The sequence below is a fragment of the Enhydra lutris genome, unplaced genomic scaffold, assembly GCF_002288905.1.
Source record: "Enhydra lutris kenyoni isolate GAN:26980312 unplaced genomic scaffold, ASM228890v2 scaffoldscaffold9, whole genome shotgun sequence".
NCBI lineage: Eukaryota > Metazoa > Chordata > Mammalia > Carnivora > Mustelidae > Enhydra > Enhydra lutris.
Window position 1 is genome coordinate 55,518,315 of NW_019154093.1, and position 15,001 is coordinate 55,533,315.

A 15,001-nucleotide genomic window follows, 5' to 3' on the forward strand; every position below is an offset into this window, starting at 1 on the left:
AGAGAGCCTGTTGTGGGGCTTGATCCCAGGACCTTGAGATCATGAACTGAACTGAAGGCAGAGGCTTAACCCACTGAGCCACCCAGGCACCCCAAGCACTTTTTTTTAAAGATTTTATTTATTTGACAGAGAGAGATCACAAGTAGAGAGAGAGAGAGAGAGGAGGAAGCAGGCTCCCTGCCTAGCAGAGAGCCTGATGTGGGACTCGATCCCAGGACCCTGAGATCATGACCTGAGCTGAAGACAGAGGCTTAACCCACTGAGCCACCCAGGCAGCCCCCCAAGCACTTTTTATATTTAAAACTTTGATGAATAGAAGTGAAAAACATATGCATCAAAATTAGGTCACAATATATAGCCACATTCTTTAATTTCTTTAAAAGGAGAGCTAATTCTTTTTAAGTAATGAGGTCACACCATGCACAATATTATCTAACATTCTAACAGGAGAAGTAAATATTGAAACAATCTCATTGCCAAATTTCTCCAAGACTTGTGAAAACCAGGGAGAATCATTATTTTTAGTAGCTTCAACCCTAGATTTCAACTGCTTTATCTCTTCATTCATCTCTTCAGATTTCTTTCTAAATCCTTCATTGAGCAGATCACGTTGGACCTAAACAGAAAGTGAGAAGTAAAATTTTTAAATTACCATATTTTTTTCAAGAATTGTACTTCATATATAAAAATGTGGTCAAACTATCTTTGTTTTAGTCCTAAAATTGTTTCTGCTAAATCTAGAATGGAGAATTTTGTATTGAGGAATATTTCCTGACTTGGACCTAAACATTGAGAAGAAACATAATTTAAAAACTTACTGAAATTCACACATCATTAAGGTTTTCCAGGATGCTAAGCCTGATATGAGGACAAAGGTAACATGTTTCCATCAAAAAAAAACAAAAACAAAAACAAAAACAAAAAAAAAAAACAACAGTTGGAAGGTAGCCTTGGTTTGATCACACTCAGTCCCGTCCCACTTGGGTTGGTATTGTCACCCAAATAGTAGAAATGATGGGAACTTATAAGCTCTTCTAGAAATCTATCATAAACATGTCTTGAAAGATAATGAGAGAATTCCTCCCTGTGCCATCTGATAACTTGAGTAAACCACCCACACCTGGAGACAATATAGCAAATTTAGAAGCTGTCACTTCCCTGTGTTTTTAAGTCTGTACATTTCTGATAGTTAAATGTCAGCATAGATCTATCTTACAGTCTTTGGGCAGCCATAGAGTTTCTGATAATTGTCAGTGATCTTGATAAAGCATACCACTTGCTGCTTGTATTAAATACATATGGATCTTCAGAATTTAAGAAACAAGGCAGAGGACCATAGGGGAAGAGAGGAAAAAATAAAACTATGAAACCAGAGAGGGAGACAAACCATAAAAGACTCTTAAACTTGGGGAAAAATTTGTTAATTAAAAAAAAATACATATGGTTGGAATATCTATTTACTCAAGCCTCATGAAACCATTTTAAAATCCCCAAAATAGCAATTCAAATGCTATCTATATTCTCCAAGAGCTTGGAGGTGCCATACACATCCTCAACTCTCTAGAGTCTACATATTTAGAGTGGAATTCAAAGCCTTTTTTAGAAAAGAAGGAGAAGGAGGAGGGGAAAGGGCAGGAAGAGGATGAGGAGGAGGAAGAGGAGAGGAGGGAGAGGCAGAAGGGTAGGGAGAGGGAGAAGAATTCAAAGGACTCAAGGTTTTAATAAGTCACAAGCATTTAATGGCAATGGTGCTTCCTTCTATGAGCTCCATACCTGTAACCTTCACCCATCCTTTCCTGAGGTACCAGAAGAAGGACTGCCAAGCATTACCAAGGCCATGGGCAGACTTACCTTCAGCTTATGCTCCAAAATCATATTCTGTTCTTTAATTAGGTTTTCTCTCTCCTTCTTCATCTTCTCTTCCAGTTGGACTATGTTTTCCTGGAGACTCCTCTGTTGCACCTCCATCTGCTGTTGCTGCTCCAGCAGTTTCTGTTTTAGCATCTCCTGTTCTCTCTTAGCTGCCTCCTTGCTGAGCCGCTCCTCTGCCCCAAGGAAAGTTTAGAGAGGGAAGAAAATTAAGCAAGATTGATATCTATCTTTCTAAGTTCAGAGACAAAACCAAATTGGAAGGGAAAGTGGAAAACCTCTGAATCATTCATGTCCTCACCATCGGAACCACATTTCAGAATATTTTGGGAAAGTCCCTGTCTAGCTGACATACAATCATAACTTTCCTCGTTTTTAGACTTAGCAGAGTTGTTCCAAGAAGAGGGAGCTCCTTGTTTTGCCCTCACACCTGCCTGAGGGCTATACCCAGCCCATTGTGAGCCAAGCCCTGCCCCATACCTGCTATGGCCTTCTCCCCATCAGTGAGGGCTTTATCAGCCTGCCAGATGGATTCCTCTATTGAAGCCTGTGACTGCAGAAAGCTCTGGAGGACCTCATTCGCCTGAGGAACCAAGAAGCAAAGACCTTAGAGTTCCACTATGGAGATTAGTGCTGCAAAAACAAGTATGTCCATATAATTTTTGCTTCATGCTTAAAATTCTACAGTTGCTCCCTACAAGGTGTCCAAGCTCCTTAGTGTGACCAGAGACTCTCCATAGCTCCTGCTTCCTGTCTCCCTCCCTTCCTGCTACTTCCTTCTACCTACTCTAGGTTCCAACCAGTCAGAAATATGTTCAGTTCTATAAATCCGCAGTCTCTGATTCTTTGATATATTTGGCTTCTCACTAGGAAATGTTGCCTCTAATTTGTACTGTTGCTCTCCTCTGTCATTTGCTGGCTTTAACTTTAGGCAAGTTATTTTAACCTGCCTGTGCCTCTCAGTTCAGATCTATAAAATGTTGACAATAAATATAGACATTTCTAATGTTGTTTGAAGGATTAAACTTAAGAGTCTAAGGAAACAGCTTTACATTATGCCTATAAGAAATAAGAGTCCAATATATATTAGTTGCATTATTATTTATTATTATGTTTGTACCTCAACCTATGTAGCCCATTTTTTCTTATTTATTTCTTTACTATTATACTTTTTAAAATTTGAGTATAGTTGATGCACAATGTTATGTTAGGTTGGGGTGTACAACATTGTGGTTCTAAAGTTCTCACATTATGCTATGTTCACCACAAGTGTAGCCACCATCCAGCTCACTATATCACTATCACAATTTGTTGATTGTATTCCTTATGCTGTGCATTTCATTCTCATGACTTATTCATTCCATAACTGGAAACCTGTATCTCTCACCACCCTTCACCCATTTTGTCCATTCTACCAACCCCCACCCCTTGGCAACCACCTGTTTGTTCTCTGTGTTTATTGGTCTGATTCTTTTTGTTTGCTTATTCATTTGTGTGTGTATGTTTTAATATTCCACTTATGAGTGAAATCATATGGTATTTCTCTTTCTCAGTCTGACTTATTTCACTTAGCATAATATCCTTTAGGTCCATCTATGTTGTCTCAGATGGCACGATCACATCCTTTCTATGGCTGCATAACAGTGCACCATATGGAGACCATCATCACAGGTTGATATGAGTTATAATTTTGTATGCAGTTGTCTGTGTATTTGACTTCCTCTCTTACTTTTGATCATACTTAAGTACAATGACTCTAACTTGTAAATTGTCAGCACTTGGCATAGTCAATGCTGTGTTGTTGGATGAAGAAATGAGTAATTTCTGTTCCGTCTCTTGTGGATTTCAGAAATCCATACTCTTTTGGGGGGAATAGGCATTTCCACTCTTCTCAGGAGTAAAGAGCAAATAGTGGACCTCAGAAGCTAAAACTGTCATGATATCCCCATGCTGTTGTCACCCACAACAGGGGCTGTGCTCTCAGATTATTTGGAGACCGCTTAGACTCTATTATGTAGGCTCCCCATGCTCCCCTATTCCTCACCTTCACTCCTTTCCTGGGCACTTGTGAATATTTCCGTTCAATACTTTCTTTTGCTTCCCTGTAGAGCTTGTATCCCCCAGGAACAGAGAAAGTTCCTGCTGAAATACTTTCCATTAGGACCTGTGACATCTCATCAAGCCTGGACTGGCAGTATTTAAGGGATGCCTCTTCATTCTGCTGCAAGAAATGCTCTTGCTTATCCTTTATGAGTTCCTACAAGGGGAAAGCAGAGAAATGTCACCTGAAGAAAGGAACAGAAACAGTACTATTCCAAAGAATCTGGTAGAAGGATTGGTCTAACTGTGGTCCTCATGAGAAAAGTGTTCTTCTGGAGAAGGACATGGAATAAAACAGGAATCACAAGACTTGATTTACTCACAACCTTGAATGCTCTCTGCAAGACTCTGGGCAAGTTTCTTAAACTTCCTGGTTCTTCTGAAATGTTGGAGTTGTATTGCCTAATCTCTGGGGCTCCTTGCCACTGGAGCATTCAGTGATTTCATCGTCAATGATACAGTGATACAACAAGGAGCAATATAAGTTGAAAATGACCTGGAATGAGCATCTGATAAGAGAAAATCTGCTTCGTGACAATGGGAGTATGTTCCAGAAAGCAACCATGCTTAGGAATGACTTTTGGGTGTTGTGGGCAGGCTTGGAATTCATTGATGTATTAAAAGATCAGGAGGATATCTATATTGATTTTACTTCAGAGATCAGAGAGATTACTAGATAACGTGCTTCAGTTTGGGGAGTAAAAAAAACAAAGAAATGTAGTCCTTTGAAACTCTCTTTCACATAAGAATCCAGATTTCTTTATCCTTGAGTAAGAGATGACCCATGGGTCAATAAAAGCACTTCTAGGCTTCATTCTTCAAAAGAAAGGGTCCTGAAGAATAAATATTAAGACACATTACCACAAGAGTTTTCTGGAAATCCTGCTTGTCATCCTTGAAGGAATGCTTCATGAACACTGCAATGGCTTCCCTCTCACAGTCTGCATGCACATCCAGCAGCTCCTGGAGCGTGTCTGTGGGGAGTGTCAGTCGCTGGGACATCTGCTCACTGTAGTGGTTGGCTGCCTTCTGCACGGCCTCAGAGTTCTCAAGCTGGGCTAGAGTTGTCACTGCATTCTCCAAACAAGGCACTGCTCCAGTATTGATGGTATCCACATAGGTCACCACCAGAATCTTCAGCCCTGAATGAACCAGGATATTGAAAGGATAAAGATCAAATTATTACCCCATAGGATTCCAGATTCTGAAACTACATTTCTGAAGTCACATGTACTCATACCCACCACCCTCTTCACCCCACCCTCTGCCACACAGCCCTGCCTCCTTCTTTCTTCATCTTTGTTTTCCTATTGACTCTAAATTTTTATGGTCTGCAGGTCACATGGTTAAAAAAATTAAAAATTTACCTTTAACATATTAAAAGGTATCTGGAAAACATAATTTCTGATTAAAAAATTAAAAGCAAAATAAATTATATATGTATACAGATGGAGAAGGATAAATCAGATTATATTTGTTCTAAATTCTGAAGCTCCCAATGGATTTTCACCAATTTATTGGATACTATTTATTTTTGTACTGCTCTAAACACCCAAAATGTTTTCTTATATATATATTTTTACAAATAAAACTTATCAGATGGGACTTCTTTTAGGAAAAAGGGAATATATTCTGTTTTTATATCAAGATAGTGATTTTTTTCTGATCAGTGGAGGATTTTTTTTTTTTTTCAGATAAGTCAATGACACAGATATCAGTGACAAAGTGTGCAGTTTTGGAGAGGAATTTGTAAACTCCTAAAAGTGAGATAATTATAAAATAAACACATCTCTTCATGGAGTGAGAATGTATGTATACCTGGAATTCCATATAGAATCAAACAAAAATGCTGATATTAGGCCCCACAGAAATGGGAAAAGGAGACTCACGATTTCCAGTGATTGTGACTCCCTCTCTGAGAGTCTTGGTCCTTGCCTGGGTGAGGATGTAAGAACAAAAATTGTTTGCTTGCATCAGGAATTTAGGATCCAGTTGATGTTCAGGTATATTCTCAATATCAGCTAGGAGTTTTGTTTCATTTACTGGCCGGTCAAAGACAAAACACTTCCGTTTTGGAAAGAAATGCCTGATGCACTCTCTGGGTAGATTGGATGCTTGGATTCTGGAGTTGTTGCCTAAGGGATAGGAACAACAGATTACCTTGGGAACAGTCTTGAGACAAGGGAGCTAATGGTTTTTATGACTGGGATTTTGATTCTTTTCTGTCTCCTGTGCTTGAAACACCTTTAACACAGACATTCAATACTTTCTTGAACAGCAAACTCATACCAATGGTAGCATTTTGGAAAGAAATTAGGGGAGACATCAATCCAGGTAATTAAAACCTATGGCTTAGAACTCCAGACTTGAAAATGGTGGTAGAGTTGTTCATTAGATGTTTACTGAACGAATGGCAAAAAAAAAAAAAAAAAAATCCAAGAGTCAAATGGAACTTCTTGGTCTAATGTAGAAACTGAGCTTTGGACCAAGTGCCACAATCAAGGGATAATGGAGCAGTTTTAGGAACAACAGTATTAAGCATATTCGAACACTCTGGTTATTGAAGGAAAACTTCTTTGATGCTAGAAATAATTTGCCCAATGTTAGCTATTTTATTTCACAAAAACCTCAGAAGGGTAAATGTAACTAAAATGTAATTCTAGGATGCCACCGCTACTCTGCAAACTCCGTGAGGTAAAGGACTAGATTTGATTTAATAGCGTTGCTCTTCTGCCTCGCCAGTTTCTCATTAAATGTTTTCAGAAACTCTAAGTAGAAAACTGAAAGCAAGAATGAGTAAATCAGGATTGATCTTTCTCTCAAGGTTTAATGAGATCTATACCATTGTAAATGTAACCCATTAAGATAATTTATTATTTCAAAATTATAACATGGACAAATATATGGGAATTAAGAGAAAACTATGATATATACAGTAAAATGAATGTTCTGATAATTATCAGAAATATCGAAAAGGTATAGATTGAAAAGACATACTTCTTCAGGTTTATTTAGAACACATAGTCATTTTTGTATGCGATATATCTATGCAGGTATTAGAAAATTATATCCTTCTTTGAGAAGATTAATATCTAACTGTAAAATATATTTTTATTGAAATATATTCTATATAGGGGTGCCTGGGTGGCTCAGTGGGTTAAGCCGCTGCCTTCGGCTCAGGTCATGATCTCAGGGTCCTGGGATCGAGTCCCGCATCGGGCTCTCTGCTCAGCAGGGAGCCTGCTTCCCTCTCTCTCTCTCTCTCTCTCTGCCTGCCTCTCTGTCTACTTGTGATCTCTGTCAAATAAATAAATAAAATCTAAAAAAAAAAAAAAAAAAAAAAAAAAAAAGAAATATATTCTATATATAGTAATATGTTGATTTTCCATATAATTTCATGCCTAATGTGTTACCGTCAGTTGTTTTCTTCAACACTGAAGCCAAAGTAAAGAACATGTATCTGGTCTTTGGAAAGTTGAAGCACCCAGTGAAATCTGGTAGCTACATTAGCCATTGTTTAAAGAACAGATCAGTTTTGAATAATTTCATTCTGGCCTAGGCTCTGCTTTTCAACCCAAGCTCAAGTCACCATTACAACAGACTTCAATCTAGTTTCGAATACAAATGCCATCCCAAAGATAAGGGACTGTGTTCAGCAACTCCCACCCTCTATTGAACCACCCACTGCCCAGGCCTTGTTCTAATACCTGGTATCAGCTTCAAGGCATTCTCCAGGTAATCATCTTCTGTGATAGGATGATCATTTAACTTCAGCTCCAGGGTAAAATCCCGTACAGCCCAGATAAAGTCTGGAAAAAAACTCACAAACTCAGTGGAATCTTGTGTTCCATCCTTTTCTGGGGAGGACTTTGCCCTGATTAGTTCTGTGAGCTCTGTCACGTAACTAGGACTCAAGTTAAGGAAAAGCAAGTTCCCACTCATCATTCCCACTTTTCTCCAACAAAATTATTATAAACACTCTCTTTTGCCCCTCTGCTCCACCAAAGGCAGCTAAGTGACAGGGAAGGAGAAACTAACTAGAACTCTATTCCCATCAACATAATGAGATGGGTGGTTTGGTCCCTGGAAGGATACTGCAGCTGCTCCAGGGCCTGGTGGTTGATGGTGCCCATGCTGTTGTAGACAAAGGTGCTGCACAGAAGCACAGCCAGTGCAAAGATCCACGAGTCATTCTTAGGGTCTCCCTAGAAAGCACATTGAGCAAGAGTTTTAGGAGTTTAGTCTTTAGAAATTCATTCAGACACTTCTTCTATCAGTCTTTTATTACTTTAGCTAACATACTTGCCATGCAAAGAAATAAGTTTGAAGACAGACATATATACAGATATCAACTTTGACAATTACAAAGACATTTTTTGTGATTGTGAGTCTTCCATATATAAAGAGATTTCAATATTGCAGAGGTTTCTTTTTCCTCAATTGGATGAAATAAAGTAACATATATAGAAAAACTAGTACAGTACCTGTGGTGCAATGGTGAGTGTTAGCATTTATTCATTCTATGTAGAGCTATATAAAATATACCAAAGTTGCTATAACTGGGGATTCAAATTATATTCAATTAAATTCCACAAATATTTATAGGAAGCTACTGAATGTGTCCCACTGCTTTTTTATTTAAGAAACAAACTTGAAAATGGCAATAGTTACTTTCAAGGTGACTGTTTTAAAGTGGTGACAAACATCCATAACAATGACTGTAATAAAGATGACAATACCTATAAAAATATTAGTAATCTTATATTTTAGTAATGTCCATAAGCAGTGGAACCTATAGCTGTAATAGAAATGAAGATTTAAAATTTTATCAAGGAAGGCCGGACTGTGGAACTTGGAGAAAGAGTATATGTTATGAAGGCTTACTGGAAGTCTTGAGCTGAATGTTCAAGAACTGGTCAAATACAGACATGAAGAAACACAGACTTCGTTCTCAGCATGTCTCATGTGCATGTTGTTTCTTAATACATGTGTATTAATGTATGTGCGTGTTTGTGGGTCTTTGATTCCACATATGAGTGAAATCATGAGGTATTTGTCTTTCTTAGTCTGACTTATTTCACTTAGCATAATACTCTCTAGGTCTCTCCATGCTGTTGGAAATGGCACAATCTCATCCTTTTTTATGTCTTTGTAATATTCCATTGTGTATTTATACCACATCTTCCTTATCCATTTGTCTACTAATGGACTCTTAGGTTATTTCCATATCTTGGCTATTGTAAATAATGCTGCAGTAAACATAGGGGTGCATATACCTTTTTGGATTAATGTTTTCCTCTTCTTTTGGTAAATAGTAGTGGAATTATTGGAACATATGGTATTTCTATTTTTAACCTCTTGAGAAACCACCATACTGATTTCCACAAATTAAAAATTAATAGAAAAAGAAATAGAGAATTTCTAACTCCTCTTTTGGAATAAATGGAGAGCTACAGAAATTTAAATACCATTTCCAAGTAAGTCTCAATGTAAGGCACAAAAGGAGTAATCATTCATTTCACCCATTAGTAGCAAGTTAAAAAAAAATTCATCTGAAAATGTTTGTTATAGGGCAAACACATGCTGTCATTGCTGTTGTTGTTGTTCAAAAATTTATTTACCTATTTGGGAGAAAGAGAGCCAGGGTGGGGAGGAGAAGGAGAGAGTCTTGAAGTAGAGTAGACTCTGCCATGAGTGTGGAGCTGGGTGGGGCTGAATCTCACCACCCCAAGGTCACACCTAAGCCAAAACTGAGAGTCATTTAGTGTACCAACTCTGCCAGATCTGGTGCCCCCAAACACTTTCTTATATAGAACCAGCACATTCAGAGGTATCTCAAAGCCTTTCATAATGCTCTTTGGGTAGATGATGAACTTCACCATAAGAAATGTAAACACAATCTCTTAACTCCACACCTCTAATACACACTTCATCTGGAAGATAAATCAGAAATATTTCTTCTCCTAGGATGGAGTTGATGTTTCTCCTCTTTCCCACCAAGGGACCCTTATGCTTAACATGTGTGGTACAGACTATGGTGTGCTACCCATATCACTTTGTAAAATTGAAGGACTGATTCCCCGAGCTAGTGGGAGTGTTGATGGAAGACAACTTAAAGGTGCCATTCTGTTAATTAGAAAGGCTTCCAGAGTAGCCTTTCCATGATTTATCCGCACCCTTGTCCCAACTCAGGATAAAGAGCATCCCAGCAAGAGAACTCCCATGGATGTGACAGAAGTCAACAATTGCATTGTGATACAACTTTTTCCTCTCTCCAACTTGCTTCTTTCCCAGTCAAATTTTATTAAATCTAACTGCATATGTGTGGTCTTCTCAGCTGGACTGAAGATGCATTGAGGGTAGGACCTTTATTGTGGTGACTGTCATCTAAAGTAGTAAGCCAGGAGACTTAAACTTAACTATTCAATAATTATTTCTTAAATTTAATCAAATACTTCAGAGCCCCTTGGTGGTTCAGTCAGTTGAGCATCTGACTCTTGGTTTCAGCTCAGCTCATGATCTGCAGGTCATGAGATCAAACCCTACATCAGGGTCTGTGCTCAGCAGGGAGTCTACTTGAGATTCTCTCTCTCTCGCTCAGCCCCTCCAATGACTCACAGTCTTAATCTATCTCACTATCTCTCAAATAAATAAATAAGTCTTTTAAAAATATTTATCAAATAATTCAAATGATTCAACCAGTATCAAGAAATAAAAGATTTTATCTAATATACCATATCTTACCTAGAAGTGAACTTCAAAGAAACCAGAATGCCTTATTTATTATAATTGGATTTCTAGATTTTGCAAATAGATCACAACAGTTAAATTACAAAAATATCATGAAGAGGTAAGGAGCAAATCTGGGATAAAAAGGGTTTACCTGTGACTGTCTCCTTACCTTTTCCACATCACCCAGGCCCTCGGTATCCAGAAGGACCAGGGTGTGGTTTGGCTTGCAGGGGTGAGGCACACACCATATCCAGATGCCCTTGGTTTTAGACTGCACTGTAGAGCCCAGAGGGAAACCTGCAAGGGGAGGGGAGAAGGCAACATACAGTGACAGGAGATTCATCCAAGCAACCAGAGGGTACAAAGTCAGACTTTCTGGAATGTAAATAAGTACCCTAGCATACAAGATGGCTCTTTCTCAAATTCCTTAAGGATGTCCCACTTTGTGTCTTCTGATTCAAGGAGGGCAGTGATGCCAGGCAAGTGCTCAAGATGGAAGAAAAGAGCCATTATTGAAGGAAAAATAAATTTGAAAAATGGAAATCATTGATAACCATCAATGAGAATTTTGAGAGAGTGTTGAGGCACAAAGTCAGAGAACAGTGAATTAAAGAGAAACATGGGAAAAGAAAAAGTAGAAAAAGGAAACTGAGATCATATTTTTTCCAAATGATTAAAAAAAGGGGGAGGAAGGTTGTCAACTACAATAGGATGTGAAATCCAGGAAGGAATTTTAAGATGATAGATGTCCTGGGGTCCTTGAGCACAACGGTCAAGAAAGAATTCTTGAGATATTTCATAGTGCAACTTAGTAAGTTTATTCAAGTAGCATGGGGACAAGACCCATTGGCAAAAGAGCTACACTTTTTCTGTATGAAGCTGGTGGTTATATGTTTACAACTCAAGAGGAAGGGGATGTGCAGGGGTATTAGATCATAAATGTATCTTCAAATTCCTATTCATAAACTACTTTTGCAAGATTTCTCTGGTGCTTCTTATTCAGTTCAATAGCAGCTATTGGTGAGGTATACAGGTAGTCCTGAGACTCTTCAAGAATGTAGCAGCCAGCACATATTTGATCCTTATAGGAACTATGCAGGCTATAGGTCAACCTTCTGGGCTTAAGGTGAACATTTTTCCATTTCTATACCTCAATAGGTATTCAAACATCTTTATATGTTGATGAGAATATCCCATAAAAATGTAAATGTGTTCTAAGGGAGAAGAGATGCAATTATAAGAGCCCAGTACTCGATCAGGTTAAAGAAGGTAGGATCCTGAGCATTAGCAGGGGAGATTTTCCTTAATAGTAGTAAAACAGCATGATAACAGATTACATTAAGAGTAATTTAGTGGTGAGAATTAGAATCAGAAGGTTGGTTGATTTGGTTCTCCTTTCTTGTGACCAAGGAAAAAAACTAAAGGCATAAGAGATACAGCTAGAGGTAACCAGTTGGCCCCAGGCTGAGTACAACACTCACCTAGGTTCTGTCCTGCAAGACGGTTCATCAAGTAGGATTTGCCGGTACGATACAGTCCTACAATGGCCACCACCACTACTGGTTGAGAAATCCTTTCAAGAATCTGTATAGCTGTCTGGTTCACTGACAGCTGCATATTGTTGTTTTCCACCAGACAAATGGGGGCCGTCATATGGGGTCCAGATGCCATGGCAACCTGCCAACCTAAAAAAGCCTCCTAGTAGAAATAAGATTACAAAGTCATTCTCTGACTTGGAGTTATCCAAAGCACCCATCGGTTTAGGACTAGGTGAAACTTCTGTACTTTCTATGAGACAAAATGTAATCTAGAGTTAGCAGACTGCAGAGGGCTTCCCCTATTACTCCCCCAAATTTGTGATGATATTAGTGATGAAACATAGAGTACTATTCTTCTTCAAAGTTTTGCTTCAATAGTAATAATAAAACTCAAGCAATTGTTACTGTCACTGAGGGCCTACAATATACCAGGCCCTGTGAAACATACCTTACATACTCAGCCTCATTGATACTTATAAGACCCTACAAGTTAGAAATTATTGTACCCCTTGTACCCACTTTACAAAAAAGATAAATGAGTCTAACAAAAGCTGAATAAGACATAAAGCCAGTGTTAAGCCTAGACAACTGAGGAAAATGGCAAGCTAGGAAGTTCTAAGCTCTTATTTCCCTGAGGACATATAAAAAATAAACAAAATATTGGCTACAATAATTTTACAGTAGTTCTGCAAAAAGAGAAATATCTAAAGCAACGAAGCAAACACCCAGTGAAGGAAAAGCCATATTAAAAATGGTAGGAAATTCTGTGGTATTTTTCCTTTCCTTGGCCCACGTACTCCCTGGTGTGGTATTAGTCTTGGTCTGGAGTAGGTGGTAAACCAGTTCCCACTTTTCTCCTTTGACCCAGAGGGAACAGAGCAGACCTTGTTCACAGTGTTCTGACCTATATGGAGTTTACCTCTTCAGGTCTCTGTTTTATCTCACACATGGAGCCCAGACAGGGGGAGGGGCCAGGAATATAGTGACATAACTTAGATATCAGATGGAAAGAAGCACTGGCATTGTTTTTCATGGGTATTGCTCATGAACTGCAGACCATGGATCTGCAGATGCCTGGGGCAAGAAATTACCAGTGAAGACATCAAATAGACCATCTTTGAAGCACCTGGGTGGCTCAGTCAGTTAAGTGTCTGCCTTCATCTTGGACAATGATTACAGTGTCCTGTCATCAAGCCCTGTGTTCAGCTGCCTGCTCAACAGGGAGTCTGCTTCTCTCTCTCCCTCTGCACCTACCCCCACGCCTCAGTCATTCTCTGTCTCTCAAATAAATAAAAACAATAAACAAAAACAGACCATCTTAGGCAGTAGTTCAGTTCCCACATGCCTCCTTTAGACTGGATGGAGCAGAGCAGACTGTTTATGAAGTTCTAATCTGTCTGAGCTGCCTGAAGGACGGGTCTTTCAGATCTCAGATTCAGATCTCAGACAGGGAGAAGCAAGGGGCATTGCTTGGGAAAGCTGCAGGGAGACTGACTTGCAGACACCTCTGGCAAAATATTATGAGTGTGTGATTTTGTGATTTAATATAAGAAGTACGTATTTGGTCTTTTTCTGGGCTCCTGATACATAGCTTCCAAAACACATTTAATTTCCCAAGTGATGAAGGTAATGGAAGTATCTTTTGTTTTAATATTTGTTTTTTGTCCTTGTTTCCTAAAATAGGTCCTAAAGTAGTTCCAGAACAAAGAAGGTGAAAGAAGTGTCTTCTGTGAAACATAACACCTTTCAAACACACCCGAGTTTATGTTAATGAGGTGATTTTGGAAGATACCCTGGATGACCACAGAGTGAAGACTGGTTGCCAAGGGAACCAACCATGTGATTAGAGAGTTCAGCCTCATATCCCACCCCTGGGGCAGAGAGAAAAGCTGCAGGTTGAGTTAGTCACCAAAGGCCAATGATTTACTCAATCATGCCTATTTAATGAGGACTACATTAGAAACCTTAACTGAAGGAGTTTAAAGAGTTTCTAGGTTGGTGAACATGTGCATGTGCTCAGAGGGTGGTGTGCCCAGAGAAAGGATGAGAGGATGGAAGCTTCTTTTTTTGATACCTTGCCTTACACATCTCTTTTATCTTGCTGTTCTGGGGTTATATCCTCTTTTTTTCTTTCTTTCTTATAAACCAGTAGTCTAGTGAGTAAACTGTTTTTCATGAGTTCTGGAAGCTGTTCTAGCAAAGTACTGAATGTGGAGTACAGATGGAGAACATAGCCAGTCAGAAGCACAGGTGAAAGCTGGAATTGAGATTGGCACCTGAAGTGGGGCCAGTCTTGTGGGGCTGTGCCCTTACCTTGTAGGGCACGCACTAACATCAGACTGTGTCAGAATTACTTACTGCGGAAAATTGCCCATATATGTGGTGACCAGAAGTGAGGTAACAGTGTTGCGAGAAATAGAATTTTTTCCCTTTTCAGGGTAGAGACAAACAATAGACCATCAAAGGCCCTAAGGAGATTTTCAGAGGGTAATTAAGACATTTAAAAGCAGCAAGTATATGGGGAGAGTCTTGTGGGGCTGTGCCCTTACCTTGTAGGGCACGCACTAACATCAGACTGTGTCAGAATTACTTACTGCGGAAAATTGCCCATATATGTGGTGACCAGAAGTGAGGTAACAGTGTTGCGAGAAATAGAATTTTTTCCCTTTTCAGGGTAGAGACAAACAATAGACCATCAAAGGCCCTAAGGAGATTTTCAGAGGGTAATTAAGACATTTAAAAGCAGCAAGTATATGGGGAGA

General features: G+C 39.0%; 1 protein-coding gene across 2 annotated transcripts in view; it reads right to left on the minus strand.

The window, feature by feature from the left end:
• Positions 1 to 259: 259 nt before the first annotated feature.
• The window catches only part of LOC111143293 (guanylate-binding protein 6-like), a 20,494-nt gene continuing 5,752 nt past the window's right edge, over positions 260 to 15,001 (minus strand). The window contains exons 2-11 of one of the 2 annotated variants that reach the window (XM_022496935.1): positions 12,183 to 12,399; positions 10,871 to 10,998; positions 8,065 to 8,174; positions 7,677 to 7,873; positions 5,859 to 6,104; positions 4,831 to 5,111; positions 3,914 to 4,126; positions 2,350 to 2,452; positions 1,852 to 2,045; positions 260 to 616 (exon numbers count right to left, since the gene is read on the minus strand). In XM_022496935.1, the coding sequence (XP_022352643.1) occupies positions 389 to 616; positions 1,852 to 2,045; positions 2,350 to 2,452; positions 3,914 to 4,126; positions 4,831 to 5,111; positions 5,859 to 6,104; positions 7,677 to 7,873; positions 8,065 to 8,174; positions 10,871 to 10,998; positions 12,183 to 12,372 (1,890 nt within the window). In that variant the 5' untranslated portion in view covers positions 12,373 to 12,399 and the 3' untranslated portion in view covers positions 260 to 388. Of the gene's footprint in view, positions 617 to 1,851; positions 2,046 to 2,349; positions 2,453 to 3,913; positions 4,127 to 4,830; positions 5,112 to 5,858; positions 6,105 to 7,676; positions 7,874 to 8,064; positions 8,175 to 10,870; positions 10,999 to 12,182; positions 12,406 to 15,001 lie in introns of those variants that run through there. The other variant, XM_022496936.1, reaches the window with a different exon arrangement.